This window comes from Rhinolophus hipposideros (assembly GCF_964194185.1).
Source record: "Rhinolophus hipposideros genome assembly, chromosome: 5".
NCBI lineage: Eukaryota > Metazoa > Chordata > Mammalia > Chiroptera > Rhinolophidae > Rhinolophus > Rhinolophus hipposideros.
In genome coordinates this window covers 71,083,770-71,100,010 of record NC_138051.1, presented here as the reverse complement: position 1 = coordinate 71,100,010, position 16,241 = coordinate 71,083,770, and the positions used below count along the sequence as shown (strand labels likewise).

Below are 16,241 nucleotides of genomic sequence, written 5' to 3'. Positions count from 1 at the left end.
TAGCTCAGCTTATAGAATGTGTTCTTATTTTACAGCAGTGTCTGCCAAATGTCTTCCTAGTATTGAGGTAAGTAGTCTCTGTGCCAGGTGATATTTTGAATGTGTGAGGCAAAAATGTATCAGTGAGCCCAATTCTTACCAACCATAATCCAGCTACCATCTCTGGAAAGAAAGGTAATATCTAGTCATTTCCCAGAAGTTTCTTGCTTTGCCTCTTTCTTTCTTTTTTCCCTATTTACTCTCTACTGTGTCTCCTTCAGTAACATAGTCTACAGCAGGGGTTCTCAACCAGGGTGTATTAGGGTTCTCCACAGAAATGTCCCAACAGGATGTGAGTGAGTGAGTGTGAGTGTCTGTGTGTGTACCATGTGGCCCAATGAAGTGGAGAGGGGGAGGGGGAGGGGGAGGGGAGGGGGAGGGGGAGGGAGAGGGAGAGGGAGAGGGAGAGGGAGAGGGAGAGGGAGAGGGAGAGGGAGAGGGAGAGGGAGAGGGAGACTATAACTGGCTCACGCACATGTGGAGGATGAGAAGTCCCAAAGTCCCATGTTCTACATTTAGCAAACTGGAGACCCAGGAAAGCCAATGGTTGGTTCCAGCCCCCAAACCAGCAGAAAAGACCAATGTCCCAGCTTAATAGTCAAGCAGAAGATCCCCTTACTCTCTAAAGGGTCAGCCTTTTTGTTCTATTCAGGATTTCAACTGACTGGATTAGGGCAATTTACATTAGAGAAGGCATCTGCTTTACTCAGTCCACTGATTCAAATGTTAGTCTCATCCAAAACATCATCACAGACACACCCAGAATAATTGACCAAATATCTGAGTACCCTGTGGCCCAGTCAAGTGGACACATAATGTTACCATATTTCCCCCAAAATAAGACCTAACCAGAAAATAAGCCCTAGTATGAATTTTCAGGATGCTCATAATATAAGCCAAAAATAAGCCCCAGTTAAGATCGTCAACCAGATGGATGCATTTTAGTTGCAACACACAACGGACATATTGATTTGTAAAATAATAGAATTAATATATAATTAAATATAAATAAACATTATTGACATTACTAAAAATAAATAATATAAATTATAATTATTTGTAAATACCCAAACGGGCGTCTTTGGATGAGAGGTAAATGCCTATGTAAACAGATGAACTCAAGACTTGTTGCTGAATGACCAATCGGAGTACAGACAACACACAAATAATGTGCACACTTGATAACGGACGTAGTTGTGTCTAACATGAATCTTCATAACTCAATACGTCGTGTGTTGTAATGGACATACTTAATGCACTTGTGTAAAATAAATTTTCTGAAGTTTGGTGCCTGCAATTTTTCGTCGCTTTTGTGGGGAACATCATTCTTAACTGTCATTTTTGTTGCCACTCCTGTATTGTAAGTCTTCAATTAACACTTGATTTAATGGTAGATTTAAAGGCAATAATATATATATTTTTTTAATTAATTTTATTGGGGTGACAATTGTTAGTAAATTTACATAGATTTCAGGTGTACAATTCTGTATTTCATCGTCTATAAATCCCATTGCGTGTTCACCACCCAGAGTCAGTTCTCCTTCCATCACCATATATTTGATCCCCTTTACCCTCATCACCCACCCCCCACCCCCTTACCCTCTGGTAACCACTAAATTATTGTCTGTGTCTATGAGTTTTTGTTTCTCATTTGTTTGTCTTGTTCTTTTTGGTTTATATACCACATATCAGTGAAATCATAGGGTTCTCTGCTTTTTCTGTCTGACTTATTTCACTTAGCATTATTCTCTCGAGATCCATCCATGTTGTCACAAATGCTCCTATATCATCTTTCCTTAACGCCGAATAGTATTCCATTGTGTATATGTACCACAGCTTCTTTATCCATTCATCTATCGAAGGACATTTTGGTTGTTTCCATGTCTTGGCCACCGTAAACAAAGCTGCAATGAACATTGGCGTACACGTGTCTCTATAGAGAAATGCTTTTATATTTTTGGGGTAGATACCCAGGAGAGCGATTGCTGGGTCATATGGTAATTCTATTCGTAATTTCTTGAGGAACCTCCACACTGTAAAGGCAATAATATTTTAACCCCCAGATAAGATGACTGCAAAAAGAAAGAGCTATTCCGTTGAGTACAAGAAAGGAATCGTGGAGGACTCCCGGGGCAAGAATCTTACGGCTTTCTGCAAAGAGAAAACGTTGAATCTCCAAATGGTCCGAAAATGGTGAGCAGAGTACGATAATCTCAGTCAACAGGTGGACGAGGGAAATGCTAAGAAGCGCAAGTGTGGATCAGGTCGGCAACCATTATTTTCTGAGCTGAAAGACATCATCTGTGAATGGATTGCTGAAAGGAGAGCAAAGACTTTGGTTGTGTGCAGAGCTGACATTCAAGCATTTGCCCTTGCAATGGTACCACAGTTAGAAATATCCCCAGAAGAATTCAAAGCATCCCAACACTGGCTGGATGGCTTCCTTCAGCGATAGGAACTGTCTCTAAGATTGACAACACTGTTCAAGCTGGAAGATACTGAAGATATTAAATGTGCACTTGCATTCAAGTTCTTTGTTGATGGCATCCACTTTTCTAAATACCAACTCTCCAACATGATTGCTATGGATGAAACTGCAGTGTTTATGGGCCAAGGATCTCAAACGACAAGTGATCAGAGGGGTGCCTCGTCAATCTATTTCCTACACTGGTTACAAAAGTGCACGTGTTACCTGTATTTTGGCAATTCATCTGGATGGCAAGAAAGCCCCACCTCTAATCATCACTAAGGGCAAGAAAGATAAGGTTGAAAATGTTTCAGGCATTTATGTTCTTGAAACTGAAAAAGCCTGGTGCACACAAGCAGTTATAAGGACATGGGTCGATTTCATGCTGCCACTTGTTTTGCGAGGTGGCCAAAGAGGTCTGCTAGTCTGGATTCAGCCAGCACTCATGGTGCTAAAGACATGAAGAACTTCCTTGCAGAGAGAAGAATAGATCAAATAATGATTCCCGCAGGAATGACTATCTTCAGACTCTTGATATTGCAATAAACAAACCATTCAAGGGCCATTTGCGCATGGTAATCAATGACTACATTGAAAATAGAATGGAGAGAAATCAGCGTAGAAACTTTGTGAAGCCTCGCCTGCAAGAGGTCGTGACGTGGGTGAAGAATTCATGGGATAAGATCACTGACAGCTGTGTTGCCAATGCACTACGGGCAGGCGACATGGACAGGAAGTGCTCATTTAAGGAGAGCTCTATTGCTGGACATGAGAGATTGGGGCCAATGGTTCTACAGGAAATGGAGTCGCAAGAAATTCAAGCCGGAATTCGGAGTTTGGAGAGTTATGATGATGTTCCAGAAGAAGATAACATGACTGTATTTGAATAAATGTAGATTGTTGTACATGAATAAATGTAGGTTTTTGTACATGAAAAAATAAGACATCCCCTGAAAATAAGCCCTAATGCGTCTTTTGGAGCAAAAATTAATATAGGACCTGGTCTTATTTTGGGGGAAATATGGTAACCATTACACAGGGTGGTCTCCCCATCATGGGGACATTTGGCAGCGTGGCGATGTTTTGGGTTGTCAAACTGGGTGGGGGTGGGGGTAAAGTTGCTACTGTCATCTAGTGGGTAGAGGCCAGGTTTGCTGCTAAACATCTCAATGCAGAGGATAGCCCCCCAAACGAAGAATTGTCCAATCCAAAATGTCAGTAGTGCTGAGGTTGACTAGTCCAGGTCTAAAAGCTTCAAATACGTTTTTGATGGTGGTCAAGAGAAACCAAAGGTTTGGGATTTCTGTCTCGGTTATCTTTGAAGTTGACATTGTTCTTAGGGAATATGAAATGTGTTAGTTCAGAGTTAAATCCTATTTGTGTTATCCTTTGTCCCAGCTTTTAAAAGACAAAAAATGTGATTATTAAAAATCAGAGATGTACTAAACAGCAAGACAGTTTTAAATCTATTCATGTAATGTTTGAATTAAACAGTTACGTCTCTGTGAAATTGCGATTGTAATTTGTGTAACTTTTTAATCTGGCCAAAAGGTGGTACCAGTGTACCTTTTAAGAATATTTTACATTATGTTCAAATTTGGCATTACTATTTGTTTAATTCACTATTTATTTAGTACTTACCAGTAGCAACTCTTGGATCTTGCTTTACCTTACAGAGTCATGACTAATGAGGATTTTCCTAGAATTCCATAATATATTAGGTACTGCAATATCTTAACATCTCTCTTTGATCAAGATGCTTCCAATTTACATATAAATATATTATCGCAGCAGATAACCTTTTAGAATATCACATTTGTTGTGACTGTTATATTGAGTATTTCTGAAGATTCTATAGGCCTTGGAATTTTAGTCCCAATCATATTTGCTTTTCTAAGCAGGCATCAAACTCAGTTTTTGGTGTTCTTCCTGGTTGAGAGGTAAATCCAGAGATATTTGAGTAAATACTCCCTCGTTTCTTGTCTCTCATTTCATCACATCCACAACCTGTGATGTTGGCCTGTGTAGTATTTTCTGGAATTTACTTTCTTTTCAACTGTGGTTCAACAGCTGACTCTCTAAGCTGGTGTTATTTTCATCTTCTCTCACTTCCTTCCAACCACTCCCAATCTGAGTAAACTGAGGCCTTCTTTAATAGAGTTCTTCTGCCTTCCACTCTTCTTACCTTCCAATACTGAGTGAATATAGTCTGCTCTCCCTCCCCCCATCATTTCTGCTTGCAATATTATTATAAATATTATCTTAGGACTTTGTACCTAATCACCAAATGTGTCTCTTAAATTTAGTTTCCAGCTGATTAGCCAATTTGGAGATTGAACCCACTGCCTCTCAGATAAATTCTCTTCCAATGTTTATACCGTGTTGAAACTTTATTCTAACAACTTGGTTGTAGTTGATATTGTATCGAAATAATGGAAATAAAGCATCTTCCCTTACACTATTAGAAAACTATGGTGTCCTTTCATGTCATAAATCTGAAGGAATAGCAGTGCTCTGGGAGGAGTTCACTACACAACTGAACTGGTCTCTGCTCTCCTGGGACCTGGGGAGAGGCTTATGCAGGAAGGAAGCCTGAGGAGGCCCTCACCAGCTGTAGTTGTCACCACTTCTCTGGTGTACGTTATTACTGAATTTCAGGAACATCCACGTTAGATTTGTACAGACCAAACAGCCCTTTGAGGAGTGAGATCTTGGGAATTTAGCTCTGCCACATTTTTCTGTAGTGGAAGCCATATGGCACTTAGTCCAAACCATATGTAGGTAAGTATCTAATAAAAAAAAAATTTGGGTAACTGTTATTTTTAGGAAACTGTTCTTTAGGAAAATCTAAAGAACCTATGATGGTTCTTTAGAAAAAGGATATGTTTGAAAAGGTAAGGGAAAAGGCTTTAAAATGCCAACCAAAGATTCCAGTGGAGTGAGTCTCAAAAAGTCTTTTTACTGAACCAGTTCTCATTTCCCAGCTTTGCCCTTCTTTCACATTATGTGCAGTCTGATGCTATGAGCTCAGTGGTTCCTTTTCTTATCACATTTTAATGTGAGGGAGGAAAGGCATATGAATGGAAGATTCCTTTATTTCAAACATCTTTTTCACTGTCAACACCACAGTTTTTGCAGCTCTCCAAATTGGTGGCTATGTTTAGAGCCATCACATATGGCCAAGCCAATTACGCACAATAAACGCTGGGGGGCACCACTGCCAAACGAATGCGTCCGAAGTTGGGCTGTGCAGAATTTGCACTTCTGTGCATGACAGCTCTGGTTTAAACGGTGGGTTTAAGCAGCCGTTATTTTTAATTTCTGCAGCAAGTAGCAGTTTTCACTGATGCAGCCAGGAAATTACATTAAACAGAAATACAAAGGTGTGTAAAGAACAATGAAATCAGAATATGGAAGAATACTCCCTAGGTGACACAACTGTGTGTTTGTCAAAATTTGTAGAACTGTGCACTAAAATGGGTAGATTTTATATGTATGTTAATACATCCCAATGAAAAAAGTTCAGACCACCCAAATAAATATAAAAATATCTTAGAGCTTAATAAACCATAATGATTATCATTCTCTATTCAACTTTCCACAGGTCAGAAAAAACACATCAGCCAGACATTAAGGGTATAGAGAAAATCTGGTATAGAGGAAATCCATAAAACTGAAAAGATAATTCTAAACAAATTCACTGAAATCAGCAAAATTACTGATAAAGCTGTTTGTGGTACATCTCGATAAAAGATCAGAAAGTCAAGTTGGCTTTTTTCACCTGAATTGAACAGTGACCAATTGTTTTGGCACTCTATATGCCACATCACAGACGTATACAGAGACCCAGTTGTAGCCACACTGACTTGATCTTCCTGTGACCAAAAGGTACAGTTGTAAAAGTGGGGTTTTGGGAATAAGGTTGAGTACAAGTGTGCAGATGACTGCATCTGCTTTTGTGTTACCTGTGCTCCCCATCTTCAGAGTGCAGAAGTGGAAGGCCTAGGTTTATGGCCACAAGAATAGCTGTGAAAAAGTATATGAAAGGTTTAGTCCTTACCCCATAATTGCACTGTCATAAAGATCAAGAGAAGACCAAAAGCTTGAGTTTAGCCATAAAATGAGTTGTGAGGAGACATGTCTTGCGTTGCGAATGCGCAGAAGCTGCTGGATGTCGATACTATTGCTGTGGATAGGTTGGAATTTGTATACAGAGACAGTTCTCAGTTTGGGAGTTTTCCAGGCTGGGGCCATTGCACCACCCTCCCCTCACCTGGGTTTTCCTTAATCATTCATGATACCCATGCCCAGCTCTGGCTCAGGATTTTCTGGGGATGTGTATGTAGTGTGTTCGTGTACACACATACGTATACTCACTCTTTCCCAAGCTCAAGAACTTAACCCCTGGTGATCTCAAGCTTTCAGGGGGAAAAAAAGAAAAGCGAGTACTCACAAAGGGGCTGGGGTCTCCAGACTTCAGCGTTAAAGGGAGATCTAAAAAGAAATTAGCAGAATTGCTTGTGAGGACGAGTTTTACAAAAGGTACTGTATCTTTTATATTAGAAAGATGATTTAATAAAACTTTTTCAATTCTGCAAAACGTGAAATAGTAAATACCCTATGTACAGCATTTGTCCATTAATAAGACATTTTCCTTTGGAACAAGGTTTAATTTTAGGATTTTTAAGCACTATCAACTTCAAATTGGTCCCGAGATTGGCAAGTACTTTTGTTCATAGAGCCCAGTTATGACTATTGGACTGTACTTCAGAAAAAACAGGGTTGTCAACATGAGAATAAAATCAGTGTCTTTGTAAAAATAACTTTTCAGACACCCACCTTTAGCAAGTACCATCTGAATAATTTAAGCATTTTCACGTCAAGATTGTTTAGTTACTTGGAAAACCATAAAGATTATTAACAATTCAGTTTAATATAATGTAGAAAAGACAAACTAATGAGTGTAGCAAGAGATGATGAAAACAAGCACACTTCTGTCAAATTTATAGAAGACATCAAAGTCATGGAATTAGTTCAGTGAAATTGAGTTCAAGGTCTAGGAGTCTCTCTTTGCTAGAGGTGGGCTCTTTTAGCCGTGTCATTATAACGGTTGTCACACACCCAATAAGAGTAGAAATTTTGGTAGTGCTAACCCAGTAATTTCGTCAGTATGATCTTTCTAGTTTTAGGAAATGAAAGGAATATACCACGTTTCTCTTAAAAGATTTAGGTAAATAAAATAAACATGAGCCAATATAATATTTATTCTGTATTAACAGTACATGTATCAAGTCAGGTTGAAACCTTTTTTCTACAGAATATTATTTTTTTAATATTAGCATCTGGTCCACAGCAATATAGTACTAACCTTAATGAGAGATACAAAATGGAATCTTTACTTTCATAATAGCTCATTCACTTAACACTTTACAAAGAACTACTATAAATATGTAACATTATACAGGCTTTTTTTCTGCACCTGTTCACAAACCGGAACGAACACACTGGTTAACTATTTAGAACCGGAATGCTTTCAAAGTGCCCCTGTATTTCTATGACCACCTCCCCACACCAGATAAGTCATCCTTTTCTCTTTCTTCTCCCCTTGGGGCCCTCCTGAGGCTGCGTTTCCTAGGGCTCTTTGCTTTAACCTCTGTCCCAGAGCCTGATGCCGTTGGTCCCTAAGTTCAGTTCTTGGAGGGCAGGGAGCCTGTTTCCTTTGTCAGTGTTTGGCCTGTGTTATACCCAACACACGTTGAATCAAACTGAATTTAATCAGGACATCTAAATTTTATGTAGCATCCTTCCAATACATTTTTATAATTACATAAGGCTCATTACAAAAATTAAAAAATGTACCATATAATGTACTATATATTGAAATGTTGAATTCTGTAAAATAAGAAACTTCATGTTACACAATAAAACATCATAGGAATTTGAATCTAAAGAACTCTACACCTTAAATAAGGATTTTTTTTTTTAATGCGGAAATGACAGGCAGAAAAGTCAACCCCTAACATATTGAGTATCAGATGAAATTAGAAAGTAGATTACATAGTTGAATAAAGTTGACATTAAAAGAGTCCTTTCAAACAATGGGATTCTAAAGTTTAACAGTTATTCTAAAAATTCTGCTGTAAATCCTGGAAAAAAAAAGATCCTTAACTATCAATAAAAAATAAGGCAACTTGAATTTAGAAATTTATGAAGTTCTCTTGGAATTGCTTGCAGAGGCCATGTTTGACTCGTGCCCTGTCACGATCCGTATCTTGAAATGCCTTTAGCAGGAAGAGTATTCACACATACTGATGAAAAAACAATCTCTCCAAAATAAATCAGAGAGTTTTTAAGACTCCACTAAATGGCAGACCAATTAAGATTGTCACAAACTTAGTGCGTCAAATAGATGACCTTGAACAAAAATTATGCAGAGAGCTTTTCTGAAGAACTCCATTTATGCCACATGCTTATTATTCTTTGAGGTGGAGAAGGTAGTGGGGAACATAATTTCTGTTTGAAAGTTCTTTTGTTGTCTGCTACCTTTACCTAAATATTACTGGGTACTATTTTTATATCCTATAAAGTACTTTGCAAAAACGTTGAGTAATGCTACATAAAATAGAGGAGGGTTTTCATATTCACTGGGTTGTAAAGCAAAGTTTATAATATTTGACTCTTAAAAAGGGGGAATATGCTAAAAGAAAATTAACAAGTATCCGATAAACCAACCAGCCTTGTAAAATTCTGAGTTCAAAGACAAATGAATCCACACTAATAAATGTTCACTAAAAGCTGTCTTTATACCACAGCAAATTTAAATGAAAATTAATGTGGTATTATTAAATTGCCTTTTAAATTATCGTTTTAATATTGTCAAATGGATGTGAATTGAATAAGAACCTATTTATATTAACTTAATGTCTTGCATATAAAATCAAATTGCTTAAAATAAATACCATTATAATAAAAATTTTTTATGAGAGACTTCTAAGTCATCTGATTCCTAATTATTTCTATAACACAACAATTTGGATCACCTTAGAATTCACTGTAGTAGGATTTAGATATTTGGAAGATATATGATCATAATCAGATTGAAACCGATTAATTTCTGGATTCCTTTTTCAAATGATTTGTACTATTTAATTCACCAGATATTCTCAATAGAAAAGATTGAGGAGAAACCACTTAAGAATGAATGCAAGTAGAGTACACATTTCATCATAAAAACAATCAATTATAATACATTCTAACCAAAAATATGTATCAAACCAGTGTATGTGGGGGGGTCGGGTGAATAATAGAAACCTAGGACTAGATAAAATGTTACTTTCTGAACAAAAAATAAATTCATCACACATATTTACCTAGTATGTTTTTATAACTCCCAAATAAATATGCCAAAACCTTTCAAAATATTTTCAATAACTGTTAAGTGCTGTGCTTTTTGCTCGAATGAGAGGTTACTAAAAACTTACAATGCAAGTATATTGGCTTGAGCCATTCTTGCAGTAAATGAAGGCAGAATTTTTCAGAACACTGTAAAATGCACCAACTTTAATTAGATTTTTAAATTGTTCACTTTTAAATATATTTATTGGTAGCTGTCCAAGTCCATTAGCACCACATATAGTGAATCAAAAAGTATTTTTAGGGAGGATGACATAGCAGTCTTTTTTTCTTAATGTTTAAAAGTTATACAATTAAAAGAAATTGATTTCTTGGGTCATGTATTTTGAAAGATCCACTTTTCACCTTGCTAAATAAATTGAAAGATTTTGGTGGGTCACCCCAACCCCAAGGTTATATAGGAGAATTTGGGGGAATACTTTTGCATTTCAGTAAAGAATCTTGCTAATAATATCCATCATTTAGTTCAGTTCCAAACTCAGATTAGGTTCTTCTGCCAGAGGTCTCAATATGTACTTATAGAAACAAAAGAGATTCTACAGGATAAATTTGCACATACTTTTTACATGCAATCCGTAAGTAATTCAAGAAGTCACCAGATCATTTAAAATCATCCAATGTATATTCTTTTCTCTAAGAATGTACAAGTACTCCTTAACAAATACCTTACAACTCAAGTGAAAGCTCTTCATTACTTCATCTACTTTCACAGTACACTGTTACTCAGTTTAGACAGTGGGGGACTATATATGTGTAGGTATACCTGTGAGGTAGGGAAGTGTGTTAAATAATAGTATTATGACCTCAAGAAAAAATTGAAATAGAATAACTTTCTCCAAAAAAAAGCAATCATTGATGAGATTGATGATTTAATAACTGAATAAACTGCAAATAAGCCCTTCTTGTTATATGAAGTTCATTTTCAGTGTCCATGTAAAATGTTTGTTCCTGGTGTCAGGCACAATGAAAGAATACTGACATTTAAAATGTGCTTTAGCAATAACTTTTCACTCTCTTCACCCTTGTACTTGGCTCATTCTTGGTCAAGAATGAATAATATTTTCACTAAATTATGATTTCCTAGGACTTTTATTGCCAGGCTGGCTTTGAATCCACTCTCCCCATTTTGCAAAGAGTTGATGAATACGGTCTCTAAAGAAGTAACCCTGCAAGATGAATCCATGTTATCTGTGACAACTTGTTACTTGGGAAGTTTGTCTTCTCCTGGATGGAAAATAATATTCCCCTTTTTGTTTTGTTGTTGTTGTTGTTTCTAACTTTTCAGCAGATGAGCCCATGCAGAAATGGATTTATACAGGTCTCTTTGGAGCAAAAGAAAGATGGAGAGGGAAAATGCATTCCCTGTTTCCACAGCTTTGCCCTTGGTAATTATTTGCAAGTTTGAGGTAACTCGTGAATGGCTTTTGTAAGGGACGTGAGCAAAACTAGAAAAATCACGTTTAATTCAACAAGCATATTCTGCACATTCTGCTGAAATTGGAAAAATGCAGTATTTTTTTGAGGTAAGACTACTGCCTAGGAGTGTAACAACTATAAATCATACATTCACACTAAAAAATTCACCTTAGTCACCATTTTAAACAACATAAATGTGTACTGCAACAACAAAAAAGTTTTTGAAAACTGAATGCAGTATTAACCTATACACAGGATTAAACTATCAAAAGGAAATCAGGCTTTGTGACATCAGAGGACAGTAAAGTGATTATGGCATACTGGAAGTGCTCAATAAACATATCTTCCTTCTCCCGGGCACCCCAATCTCCACATGCCATTTAGCAATTCTGCGTATGTCACTTTGCATTGCAATCTGTACTGACTTCCTCCAATCCAGAAGTGACTGCATTTTAGTGCAGGAAGGTTTTTATAAACTTGATTAATTCTTTAGCACTTCTGTGCTGGAGTTGTACCTTTAAATTCCAGATGAAAATCTCTCATTTGTTACTGTATAAGAAATGCCACAAATACATAAAATAATTTTAAAAAATGTTTTCCCTCCCATGATGTGGAAATTAAGTCACTGTAGAAGATTGTTTATTATCATCAGAGACCATTTCATTAACCAGCTGTTCTATAGACAACTGGATAGCATTCTTGACAAGAGAAGAAGCTGTTTCTATTAAGAGTGTTTCATATTGTTCTGAAGTTCTACCCTCAAAACCACTGTCATTAGCAAAAACCCCTCCTTGCTCATTTTCAGTTGAAATTAAGAATTGCTTAGGGACATTTTTAGATTTCTTAACATCAAATTCACTGATTTCAGTGTCCGTAATAATAATAGCAATTGGCTCTATTCTTTTGCTTTCTTCTGGTTTGGGTTGCTCTGCACTGATTTCAATTTCTTTAAAATCTGATTCCTGGCTCAATTCAGTATCTTCTGGCTTACTCTTTTCATCTACAATCTCTCCACTTTTATGGTCTTTCCGATTTGGTTCACTTTCTAGGACATTGTTTCTGGCTTCGTCCACAATTTGTTGATCTGGGATTGCAGGTGAGGGGGCAGAATCAGAAACCACTGGTAGCTGATGTTCTGTTTCTGAAATTTCAAGTGGGCTTGCTTGCTGGGGTTGGACACTTTGTTTTTCCTCAATCTTTTCAATCTCCTTTTCAAGGATTAGAGTTCCTGTTTGAATAGCAGAACGCTCTGGATCTAACCGAAGTTCTACTGCAATCACTTCTTCTCCAGGAGAAGTGATGCCGTTGCTCACATGTGATTCACAGACCTCATCACCCCCTTTCTGTGAGACACCTCCACTCACATCCTGGATCGACTTGGTCTTTGTGGCCTGGTCACCTGATTGGGTCACAGGTTTTGTATCCAAACTTTCAGCATCTCCATGAACTCTGATGCTACAGTCTGCATCTTCTATAATTTTGGAATGATTCCTTCTTTTCTCTCTCTTTGAGAATTTTATGCAGGGAATCTTTAGTCTGGATTTTGCCCCTTTTTTAGAAAGACCAACATCCTCAGCATTGATTTCAGGTTGCACTTTAGCCTCAGAGGACTTTTGCTGCTTTGAAGAATCTGACCTTTTCCTGCGTGTTACAAGATGTTTGATGGAGGCCCAGGCCCCCCCGGGGGGCGGTGGCTGATCAGAGGTTCCTGCTTCTGGGGAACATGTTCTTGCCACATCAGCAGCCTCAGAGCCAGCTGTGGGCTTCACTGCTTTGGCTGATTTCTTTCTTCTCTTAAAGCAAAGCATCGATGCTTTTTCCTCCTGCCTCTCATCCTGAGGACTAACTTTTGCTGATCCCCTCTCATCTTTGCTTTCTACTTGAATTTCAGAAACTGTGGTCTCCATTTTTATGTTATACTTTTTCTTTTTCTAGAAAATGATATTCTCTCTTCCTTAGCATCTGTTGATGACAAGAAAAGTGGGCAAAAATATCATACTAAGCAAAATTACTTCTGGATGTATTCACTCCTTTCGTCTTACTCCATACAGTTGTTTGAGGTGGTTTCTCCAGTATACAAATGCCTGGTTTCTCTATTACTTGTTATTTATCTCTTTCATTTCTTCATGAAAGCCCTTTACTTGATAGATTTTTGTTTTATTTAAAGATCAACCTGATGAGAGAAAAGAAAGTGGTATTTTATTTCACTATCATTAGTCTATTGTTTTCTATAGAGACTACTTCCGTTGAATGTATGTAATACCAGACATGTTTCCCATATAATAACTTACTGAAAAATGACTGGAGAATAAAAATTGGGGTTAACTTTTGCCCTTTCAGAAAGATTTCAATGTGAATGTATTTTGCTCTACTCTCTGTTACAATTTCATTTTGAATTTCTCTGCAAATCTGGTATTTTACCAATTCTAGAGTTGTGCTGTCTTTATGAATTATTTCTGACTCTGAATTGTGAGTTAACAAACAAAATACAAAACAAAAAAACAATGAATGTAAGGTGATAAGCAAGTTAGTGTAATTTTTATTACATGCAATAAAGAATTCTGAAGCTACAAAGGATCTTGGAGATTATTTGAGATTAACCAAATTCAGTCAGGATGAAGAAATTGAGGACCAGAATGGGCTGTTGGCTGGCTGAAAGCCATACGGTTAGATAAGGTCATAGCCCCAGTTAGAACTGAAGACCTTGACCCTCCAATGTTCTTTCCATTGTACCACAAGGTTTCTGTTCTGAACTGTACATTCCGTCAAGGAGGTGAAGTGCTACTTTTCATACGTCCTCTGGGGAAATTTAACATTACTGTCATTCTCCACTCTTAAATCTAGTTGTATAATGTTGACATCTTTTTCTAAGTATTTGCTGTTCAAACATTTTCCTTTATAAGCACATAGTTGAAGGTCAGTAAGAGTGAATGATAATAATAGTTGCCATTTATTGAGCAACTTCTGCGTATTTGGAAGTGCTAAGCACTTTTACATACATCTCTAACCCTCCCCACAGTATTACAACATGAGAAGGTGGTGGTATCACCATCTACAAATGAAGAAAGAGGCTTAGAGAGGTTACACAACTAGTAGGTAACAGAGCCAGATTCAACCCAAGATTGGCTATTTCTGTTTCTGAAGCCCATGCTCTGAAACTGTGTTTTAAGAGTTTCATCAGAAAAATGAATTGTTTGGAGATGCTAATCTGCACCACATTCACTAGTCAAAAATCTTAAAAATGCTTAATGGTTATTTAACCATCATGTAGCCCATCAATTCATAATTGAATCAAGATTAGGCTGAGTTCTTGCTATTTTAAAATCAAGCTTTTGAAATTCCTTATATTTTATTTTCTTGGTTTTACAACTAATTTGAAAGCCAAATATAAATGATAAGCTGCACAACTGGCAAACTGATTAGTTATATATACATACAAAAGTACATTTAAAAATTAATCCACAGAATGGTATGATGGTACCAATGTACAGAGATGAGGTGATTGTCTAAAAAAACCCTATGAATTTCAGTTGATCGATGTAAATAAACAAAAATAAACAAAAGGGCTCAGTTCTAGTACTTCCCCCCCTCCCATAAATCCTTCACTGTTTAAGGTTCATTTGGGTAGCTCTTGATTTTATGAACCACAGAAGGAACTGGAACTCTGAAAATTGGTTTATGATCTAAGTAAATACTCCCTTAGGTTGGGTGTTACATACACCACGCCTCTGGCCGAAAGACAAAGTCATCCTAAAACAAGGATGGAACTAAAATCTGGAACACTTTCAGCGTCCCTCCTCATGTAATGCTTCCATAAGCAGAAGGACAGCTGATTATAGCTCCCTTTAAGTCTTCTCCCCTCTTGTGAGTTATCAGCACCTGAGGACTTTTAACCAGAGGATGTATAATTAACAGAAATAGTGAAATTAGATCATGTTTAGGAATGTATCATTTGAAACTAACACGAATTGCTCAAAGACAACTGTTTGAAAAGCTCACTGAACGATGATCACACTGTAGATATAAAACAAATACCAAACAAAAAACTAAAATGGGAAAATGCAATCTGTAGACATTGAAACGCGGCAAAATGTTAGACTGCAAATGATTCGTCCTTAGCCTGCCAGGGTAGTTTTTTCGCCTCAGGAATCTTCAAGTTCCTGTTGTTATCTCCTCACAGAATCAATCCCAAGGGTAATGCCATAGAAAATACCCCTTCCCCTTTTCCCTTGAGCAGAGAAGCACGGCAGCAGAGAGCAACCACTCCCAGAGGAACGCACCCGATGTGGACCACGAAGCTTCCTCCTGGAGGAAGACGTCTCTCCTTCTGGCTTGATGCTCCTTATGGAAAGAGCTGGAGCGCAGGATAAAGTACTCAAAAAGGAAAGTGCCGGGGGCGTGCAACAGATAACCCAGCTTCAAGCTATCTGCACAATTACAATGCCAGAAACCCCAAATCACATTTTCTTAAATGAAGGTTAAAGAAGGAGAAATCTACCGGCAACCCATGCTTCTAGGACGAACTGTAAAGCTAAGGAGGGCAGGTGGGTAGAGCTGATGGGGGTCGCGCAAACAGGAGATACCTGCGGACAAATGACCTTCGCGGTTCTTACCTCGGCCATCTCCGGGTCACGCAGATTTCGGGGGTCCAGTCGACCCTTCGGCCCACCCCGCCGCACAAGCGGTCAGTGGACCAGACACGGGTCCGCACCCTCTTTCCCCGCAACCCCCTCGCCCTCCTTCACTCACCGAGGCCGCCGAGGTCACTGACCGGGGGTGCATGCTGCCCAGGTTGAGGGTCGTTCGCGGGGCCGGGCACCCAGGCAGCCAGGAAGCGACGGTCGCACCGAGAGCGAGCAGCCCTCTGCAGATGGACCGCAGTCTTGGCAGCACCCCCTCCCCAGAA

The 16,241-nt window shown here is 38.1% G+C and overlaps 1 protein-coding gene across 2 annotated transcripts; it reads right to left on the bottom strand.

Moving 5' to 3' along the window:
• Window positions 1–4,088: 4,088 nt before the first annotated feature.
• On the bottom strand, window positions 4,089–16,241 carry AKAP5 (A-kinase anchoring protein 5). Of its 2 annotated transcripts, none has more exons than XR_013993403.1 (2): window positions 16,085–16,222; window positions 4,089–7,000 (listed from the first exon to the last, which is right to left on the bottom strand). XR_013993403.1 is itself a non-coding variant. In XM_081049333.1 (2 exons), exon 2 carries the CDS (start codon window positions 13,240–13,242, stop codon window positions 11,953–11,955), a length of 1,290 nt encoding a protein of 429 aa, XP_080905459.1. In that variant the 5' UTR covers window positions 13,243–13,508; window positions 16,085–16,241; the 3' UTR covers window positions 7,063–11,952. The 2 variants fall into 2 exon arrangements, 1 of the variants encoding a protein (XP_080905459.1); XM_081049333.1 differs by lacking the exon at window positions 4,089–7,000 and adding an exon at window positions 7,063–13,508 and having other exon boundaries at window positions 16,085–16,241.

Bases quoted from the DNA above. Each gene is read 5' to 3' on its own strand.
- AKAP5 (XM_081049333.1), bottom strand. From the start codon at position 13,242: ATGGAGACCACAGTTTCTGAAATTCAAGTAGAAAGCAAAGATGAGAGG.